Source organism: Gregarina niphandrodes (genome assembly GCF_000223845.1).
Source record: "Gregarina niphandrodes unplaced genomic scaffold scaffold00024, whole genome shotgun sequence".
NCBI lineage: Eukaryota > Apicomplexa > Conoidasida > Eugregarinorida > Gregarinidae > Gregarina > Gregarina niphandrodes.
In genome coordinates, this window is record NW_011645793.1 from 92031 (window position 1) to 100075 (window position 8045).

Here is an 8045-nt window from a genome sequence, read left to right on the forward strand (position 1 = left end):
TAGCCGTGTGTCCGCCTCCCCCTCTAGCCGTGTCCCCTCTAGCCGTGTGTCCGCCTCCCCCTCTAGCCGTGTGTCCGCCCTCCCCTCTAGCGTGTGTCCGCCCTCCCTACCCCCTCCCTATCCCCCCCTACCTCCTCCCCCGGTGTTGTAGACGGCGGGTATTGTTTTGGCTTTCATGACGTCTATCTGTTACAACCGTTACTGGGAGGCGTTATCGGCGTTATGCCAGATGGGTCAGGCATTGTTGAACGTAGTATCTCTGGCATTTTCGTATGAACGGACGGAGCGGGAAATGGACGGGTTGACGGGTACGGAATGGAAGGCACAGGTAGTGCACACGGCAAGTTTACTACATGCGACGTGTATAGCAAGTTTGAAATGTGAGGCTACAATAGTGGGTAAGCCGTTGGATGTATTTGGTGGTATGACCGAGACAGAAATGCGTGAATTAAATTCGGTGGATGATCAGAGTGCTCTGGTGTTATATTGGCTACAGGACTTACTAGCATCTCGATTAGCGAGTGGTGGATTGGATATACGGAATCCTCCGGTGGTGGCCCAGGTTTGGACGAGTTTAGTGAACTACGTAAACGCATATGCGATTGCTAAAAAGATTGCGCAGTTCCCGCTACCATTACCGTTGCATCAATCGTTAGCATTCAGCGACATTTTTGTAGCATTCCTATCTCCGTTTGTCATCTCCGCATTTGTACCTAGCATTACTGTTTGTCTTTTAATAGTGTTTGCTACAAGTGCTGCTTACCATGGAATATTTATTGTCAACGCCGCGTTACAGCAACCCTTCGGCACCAAGTCATGTCACCTGCCACTCGCCATGCTACATCGACAGGTTATCAAAGGCATGTTGTCGCTCGTCACGCAAAAGGTGGCCGAGAAAATTGTTAAACTTGGCGAAGACGAACATGAAGCTGCAGCATCCGAAGAACCCAGTGACTTCGTATTCCCTGCCGTAGATCGACATTATATCTATGAAGCTATGCACAAAAGGAAACCACACAAATTCACCCACTCCGGCTCCGGTGTACTCACACAGGTCTCCATGTTCAGCCATACCGATCCACACACCACTAAACATCACACACCTGGCGTCCTTACACTCAACCATTGTGTAGCCACCGGCTTCTCTCCTATACCAACTGATCTAGTACCACTACCTAGCATCAAACATCCTGCTTTCAACAAACTTCCAAGCCAACCAAAATCCGACAAAAACCTATACTCCAGAACAGAACTAAACAAAACCGAAACTGAAGCAGAAGTGGAAGCCACAAACACCCAACAGAAAGTTTGACTTGACTACCCATACCTACCATTTACCCATACCTACCATTTACCCATACCTACCATGTATCTATACGTACCATTTATTCATACCTATTATGTCCTCAAGTATTCGACTTATGCACACTTACTACCATGCCAATGAGTTAATAGCCCCAGTGTTTAGTTAGCAGTGTCTATTAGTCAAAAACGACGTTATTCAGAGTTATATCGCTAGGTAGATCAGGTCTGTTGTCAGCGATTAACTACAGGTCTCAATGATCGGTGTGTAGATGGTGGAGATGGTTGAGATCCTGTCCGGTCGTAATTATTTTTCACATTAGTTAGCACACACTCTGTGCACTTGTTTGGTTTGTAGAGCTTTAGTATGGCGTCAGTATGGCTCATTCCTCCCTGACAGTGATGCCGGTCTGAGGGGGTGGGGGTCCCTGGCCATTAGGACGGGGGAAGGCCCCTTGTGGCATCATGCCTTGTGGCATCATGCCTTGTGGCATCATGCCGGGTGGCATCATGCCTTGTGGAAGCATGCCAGCAGGTACTTCGCCGTTCGCCTGCATTCTTTGGAGTTGCTCGAGAAGGGCCTGGAGTTCCTCTGGGCGAGGTCCGGACTCTCGGGGGCCTTGTTCCTGGTCGTCTTCCCATTTGTGAGCTATCTTTGCCTGGTACCTATCCCAGCCAGGGAGTTCTTCGGCAGGAAGAAGTTCCCAGCCACTTCCACCAGCTTTAAGGATGAGGTAATAAGAGTAGTAGAGATCGGCAATGGCGTAAGTGACGTAAAGATTGAAGATGAGTTTGGCGGCATATTGATACCAGAAACTGCTAGGCCAAGTAAGCTCACCGAAGACGAGAGCCTGGAACTCACGTTGGCCGCGAATGCCGGGGACGAAGTCGAGCAAGAAGCGCTTTTGGTAGCAGTAGAGCAGTCCGAGATGGGTGGTGAACCAGACGCCACCATACACGAGTGTAGAGAAGTACAAAAGTTTGGCAAAGACCGAGAACGCGCAGAGCATCACGCATAACGTGAAGAAACCGGCCACGGACATAACGATCATTTCCAGACTATACAGCTGTCCCATCCATGGTACCAAGGGGTAACCGCCAGATTCGGGGAACCGTTCTAGGAATTCCATCGACGGCTCCGCACCGAATATTGTACCCGTATCATGAATAGTCATCATCATCGGTAATCCACTAAAGATCATCGAACCCAAACCGAAGAACGCACTAAACACGTAGTACGCTCCCAAAAACGCTACGCATAACTTCACCGGTACCACCAGCCACTTTCCCGTTTGTCCGAACTCCGCCATTGCTCAACTACAAAGGTGCAATGACACACACTTTTACGCACACCGTCTAGACCCCCGCTTTCGAATCCCACCGACCCCGCTTTCGAATCCCACCGACCCCGCTTTCGAATCCCACCGACCCCGCTTTCGAATCCCACCGACCCCGCTTTCAAATCCCACCGACCCCACGTTCGAATCCCACCGACCCCACGTTCGAATCCAGAAATAGACCAGAGTCCTTCATGTAATCCTTCCCAGGACGGGCCCGCGACTGTTGGAATTATTATTATGGATTTCGATGGAGGTGATTTTGAGTGTGAAGATTATGACCCATTCCAGGAGGATGAGAACACCTTGGGGTTTGCGGAAGAGGGTACGGATGTATTGGCCGGTGGTCCCATGATAAGTTGTGGCAATGCGACGGCTGAGGCTTTATCTGTTGAACAGTATCAAGTACCTGCAGTTCGTGTGGTCAATTGCGTGGTGGCCTTTTACACAGGTTGCCAATTGGACTTGAGGTTGGTCACGGTTAGTACACGTAATGTCGAATACAATCCCCGCAAACTTAACGCTGCCGTCGTCCGATTCGTCGACCCACGTCTCACCGCTTCCGTCTTCCCCAACGGACGCGTAACTCTCGCCGGGCGCGCTTCTCTTCCCGCCATTAAAAAGACTGCGAAGACGCTAGCCAAACTACTACAAAAAAGCGGACACCCAGAAGTCACTTTCAACAACTTCAAAATCTGCACACTCGTCTGCACCGCCAAGTAACAAACACATGGTGATCATCCACGTGGTGATCATCCACGTGGTGATCATCCACCCCCCCAGATGGCCACCCCCACGTGGTGATCATCCACCCCCCCAGCTGGCCACCCCCACCGACAGCTCCCCCACCGACAGCTCCCTTACTTATTGTTCATTCCATTAGTTGTGGCTTTCCTGTCCGGCTCGAAAACATTGCTCAGGACCATGGCCCCTTCTGTTCATATGAGCCCGAAATCTTTTGCGGCCTGGTCTACCGATTTAACCCGCGACCAGAACTCAAGGCGACCGCTCTCATCTTCGTCTCTGGCCGCATGGTCATCTCCGGCTGCACTTCGCCTCGAGACGCAAACGAAGTGTTCCACTCCCTGTACGCAGTGCTCTACCGGTACCGGGCATAAAACCGACAGGCCCTGACTAACGGCGCCCTTCAGGACACACTCACTAGCTAGGTAAGGGCGCCGTCATCCAACACTGAATATATATGGTCAGAATATCGGCTCAGAACAACGGAACTATATATCTCCACGTAGAGGAGTTGACTACACGCCTCTCGTGTGCGCGCGGTCCTTTTTTTATCGCGCGCGATTCTTTGATGTGCAAACACTCTCCTGTAGTGTGTGTCCTCCCTGGTGGTGGTGCGCCAACATTCTACGTAGCCTTTTTTCTTTGGTACTTGGTTACGGTCCAGCGTCACGATCCAGCGTCACGCCGACTCCGCGAACTCGGCTTCCGGCGTCGAGTGTTGGCCGGCTTCGCGTCGTTTGCGAAAGGCGGGGAGTTTGGCGGAGGTCTTGGTCACGCTTCGTGAAGCCGTCTGTTGTGCCGCCGCCGCGCGTCGTCGTAGGAAGCGCGCGGCGCCGGTCAGGACGGCGTCGCCGCCGCGTCGCACGCGTGTGCATACATTTTTGCCGGCGCTGCCCGCGCGCTCCCCAATCAACCGAGCCAGACGCCTCGCAGTCCCGCGCACAGACTCCTTGCTCGGGCCTTCCGCACCCTCCAGAGAAAGCCGAACGGGACCAAACCAGTTCAGGTTGGACCCGTTAACGGCGGGTGCGCCGTCAACCAAAACGGCACCAGGAAAGGGCGGGGCACCGTGATACGTCGGGCCACCGTGACACGCGGCGTGATACGCGGGGACACCGTGATATAGGGGGGCACACTGAAAGGGCGGTCCGTGGAGATGCGGATCATGAACTAGTGCTCCGGAGCAGTCCGCGGACTGTTCCGGGTGCCCCTTGCCGGTTGCCCTGCCAGGAGCAAGGGTTGAGTAAAGTGCCGACCGCGTGAAGTACAAAGAGTTCTGTTTCCCTTTCAGCCCCTTCCAGCCGGAGTTCGGATCCTTCCAACCTGCGTTCGGGTCTCCGGCAGCCGGCTGCCGGGCGGCCGCCTCCAGAGCGCAGCTGCAGTCCGGATCAGCACACCCGCTGACCCAGCGAATCTGTTCGGCGCTGAACGGGCTAGGTTCCAGGGTATCCGCTCGGGACTGTTGCGCTAGTGGGTCGTAGACGGATTGCTCCATCTCTGTCTCAGCCGTGGTGGCGGCAGTAGGAAAGGTGGTTATGCGCGCCACGTCGAAGGTCAGGCTATCTTCTTCACTAACGATACTTACCTTCCTAATGCCCGCATTCGAACTGATGTGGTACGTCCGATCGCCGCTGTTGATTGTCACAGACATGTTCGGATCCAACTCGATTACCGAACAAGCGGTGAGCCAATGATTGCGAAAAATGCCGTCACGGGCGACACCTACCACCGGCAACGCTGTCATTGAGACGTCGACGACGCGATAGAGCTCGTTACGTCTCGTTACAAAAACCAAACGTTTTTGTGAGCATGTCCACGCGGCACAGTAGGAATGTCGGCACACAGTATTGCCACCGTTGACGAATCCTCGTGGGCGAAGGGGGGTCGACTGAGCTGACGGGGAAGGGTTAAACGGAGTGCGGAAGGGTTATTTTCCAGTAGGGTTTTTTTCAAAATTTTAGGTAAAGATTCATGGTGAAGATTCATGATGGTAAATACAGTCACACCGTGATGCAACCGCCCACCCGAAGCCTAGGAAGCGGGTGCTTCGGCAAGTGAGTGATCTTTTGTAAAAATCGGTTTTGTGAAATCAATGTCTAGAGCTGTGAGGTGTGGTGCTAATAGCTGTGGTGAGATTGGTGCAATTGCTTTGGGTGCAATTGTGGTGGATGTGCACGATGGGGAGTGTGAGCCTATCGGAATGTCACCATCCGAACTGTTCAAGTTGTTAGTTCGGAGCCGAGACGAAAAGACTTACAGAGTTGTTGTTGAACAAGGGGTGCTTCGATGGCTCGACAATGCCCCAGCCGCGCCGAAGCCCGGCATGATGGACGAGACGGAAGCGGCTCTTTGGGACGCGCTGGATAAGAGCAGTCTCCAGCAGACTGTCGTAAGCGAGGAATCGTTCCAACGGCTAGGCTGCAAGATCCGTTCATCTCAGGGTAACGTGTACACTCAAGTCAAATGTAAGGTCGTAGACTGCAACCCATTCTATCAACTTTGCTTCCCGGCAAAGCTGGAGGCGTGCCAAAGGGAGGCGGGACGCCTGAGCGAGCGCCTTGGTGCATTCATAACCGCGCTGGATGAGGGACGTTTTGATTTTGACACCTTCGACAGTTGAGGGCTTCGTTGGACGCGCCTTCTTATATTTGTGCTTGGGGGATGACAAACACTCCACGGGTCGGTCGCCCTTTTCCGACCTAGCAAAACCCGGTCGCAGCCCTTTGACCTTGACCACTGAAACAACTGCCTCGAAAGAGTGTCCGGGCCTCTTCGTCACACCCCCGCGCTCTCCCGTCTTCGTCACACCCCCGCGCTCCAAAGTCCAACAACATAGCATCGACGACGACGACGGAGACGACGCAGTGGGCACCCCGACTGCTCAACCTCCCCGCAACCCCGACAAAGGAAGACTTCGTCAAAGCATAGAGGGGAGTGAACCCCAACCTACCAGGTCTCCACTACAACGGCCTGTGAGTGGGACAACAAATGCTCCGAGAGCGAACGGCCGAGTCCCTCCCCAGAAACCGGCCGTTAGAGGAAGACCCACCGACCGACATACAAACAGGAGTTGTCGTCGTGGTGCTCGTCGACCCAAGCTCCGCAGCATCGTCCCTTAACGGATCGGAGACGCCAGGTGGTTCGCGCCCAAATGGTCGCTCCCCATGAAGGTGTTTACTATGAGGGTGTTTACCACCCCGATGCATGTCGGGTGGAGACGACCATCCAGGCCCAACAAAAAGGTCGACGTGTACCAGGTGAGGAGGTTCGGCAGTACCTGGAAAAGGTGAGTAGGTTCGGTAGTACTGGAAAAGGTGAGTAGGTGGTTCACTGAATAGATAGTCTTAGAGAGCTACGTGAGACAACACGCGTGGTGGAGGCGGCCTTGTACCGTAATTAATTGCCCTCTCCAATTGACTCCGGGGATGATCATTGAAGTCGGCTGCAACATTCGAGTGGTCCAAGAGGACCCCAGCAGTAATGAAGTCAATCAAACCATTCGCCAACCAGAAGCGACACTCTTTCTCACAAGCACCCCGCGGCATGGTCGATGACGACTACGAAGCCGGACGGCGATAGGCAGGGGCGATCTTGTTCCAGGCGTTTAGAATCTTCTGCTTGGAGCTCTCACTTAAAAAATAGCAATAGATGCTGTGGTGTTTTACGTCATAGCCTTCTGTACGAACTGCAGCGCTATAGTACGGCGGCAAGTACTTGTCTGTCCAGAACCCAGTGACTCCCCCAAACCGCATGTGCTCGACGTCCTCCGACGGAGTTCGGACCAAACTCTCATAAAGTGTCTCGGCCGATCCATTGCAGCGGTCAAACCAGTCTCCCAACCTGGGCGGGTTTACCTCCTCAAATGGGCTCCCATCATGATGCTTCCAGAAATCCAGGGATAGTTTAACTTCCCGTCCGATTGTATACAGGTCCTGTTCGCTGACACCGTCCAAGTCAACGCCGGGAATCGAACCCGCAATCTCCAGCGCTCGGCGAACAGTCAGTAGTTTGTCGTGCTCGTCTTGGTCGTTGCACCGGTACGAGCACCTATTAGGCTTCACGTGGCGAACGATACCCTCCCACACAGTAGGAAGATCGTATTGCCACGGAGTGCCAAAGTAATGACACCCAAGGTAATCGTCGCCCGTGTTCTGGTCACGCGTGCACACTATCCTGCCGCCATATTCAGCACAGTCGCCCCAGTCCAAATCCAGCCAGATAAATGACTCCCAGCCTCGGCTCGTCGCCGCTACCATATCGCGTGAATCGGTCCATCCCACGTCGATGTGTGTCTGCCTGCACACGTCCATCGGTGTCTTCATCAGAGCCAGCTCCGTCTCAGAAATTTTGCCGATCTCGCTGAGGTCCGTGACAACATCGGGCGACAGGGATGAGCCGTACCAGACGCGACGGTAGGGAGTAGGCTCGACCGTCGTAAAGTCTGACGGAGTAGGCCTGACCGTCGTAAGGTCTGACGGAGTAGGCTTGACCGTCGTAAGGTCTGACAGGGAATAGCTGTGTGTGGCTGGGGTAGAGTGATAGGTGGTGACCTCAGACACAGAGGAGGAGGCCGACACCACATCGTCACTGGGGCGGTCGCCAGCTTGGAGCAATAAGATCAAGTATGTCACGAACGCAGTGCCTGCGGCACCTCCCACGCCC

The 8045-nt window shown here is 53.9% G+C and overlaps 6 protein-coding genes across 6 annotated transcripts; 3 read left to right on the forward strand and 3 right to left on the reverse strand.

Annotated features, from left to right (window-relative positions):
• Nucleotides 1-175: 175 nt before the first annotated feature.
• Nucleotides 176-1312, forward strand: GNI_108030 (bestrophin; the record flags this gene model as incomplete). The annotated part of the gene is made up of 1 exon (XM_011133130.1): nucleotides 176-1312. One exon carries the CDS (start codon nucleotides 176-178, stop codon nucleotides 1310-1312), a length of 1137 nt encoding a protein of 378 aa, XP_011131432.1.
• A 373-nt stretch (nucleotides 1313-1685) lies between these two features.
• GNI_108040 (putative transmembrane protein) lies at nucleotides 1686-2612 on the reverse strand (the record flags this gene model as incomplete). The annotated part of the gene is made up of 1 exon (XM_011133131.1): nucleotides 1686-2612. One exon carries the CDS (start codon nucleotides 2610-2612, stop codon nucleotides 1686-1688), a length of 927 nt encoding a protein of 308 aa, XP_011131433.1.
• Nucleotides 2613-2879: 267 nt separating this feature from the next.
• On the forward strand, nucleotides 2880-3757 carry GNI_108050 (putative TATA-box binding protein; the record flags this gene model as incomplete). The annotated part of the gene is made up of 2 exons (XM_011133132.1): nucleotides 2880-3358; nucleotides 3523-3757. 2 exons carry the CDS (start codon nucleotides 2880-2882, stop codon nucleotides 3755-3757), a joined length of 714 nt encoding a protein of 237 aa, XP_011131434.1.
• Nucleotides 3758-4062: 305 nt separating this feature from the next.
• GNI_108060 (hypothetical protein) lies at nucleotides 4063-5034 on the reverse strand (the record flags this gene model as incomplete). Its single annotated transcript, XM_011133133.1, has 1 exon — nucleotides 4063-5034. One exon carries the CDS (start codon nucleotides 5032-5034, stop codon nucleotides 4063-4065), a length of 972 nt encoding a protein of 323 aa, XP_011131435.1.
• A 441-nt stretch (nucleotides 5035-5475) lies between these two features.
• GNI_108070 (hypothetical protein) lies at nucleotides 5476-6003 on the forward strand (the record flags this gene model as incomplete). Its single annotated transcript, XM_011133134.1, has 1 exon — nucleotides 5476-6003. One exon carries the CDS (start codon nucleotides 5476-5478, stop codon nucleotides 6001-6003), a length of 528 nt encoding a protein of 175 aa, XP_011131436.1.
• Nucleotides 6004-6940: 937 nt separating this feature from the next.
• Nucleotides 6941-7639, reverse strand: GNI_108080 (hypothetical protein; the record flags this gene model as incomplete). Its single annotated transcript, XM_011133135.1, has 1 exon — nucleotides 6941-7639. One exon carries the CDS (start codon nucleotides 7637-7639, stop codon nucleotides 6941-6943), a length of 699 nt encoding a protein of 232 aa, XP_011131437.1.
• Nucleotides 7640-8045: the final 406 nt, after the last annotated feature.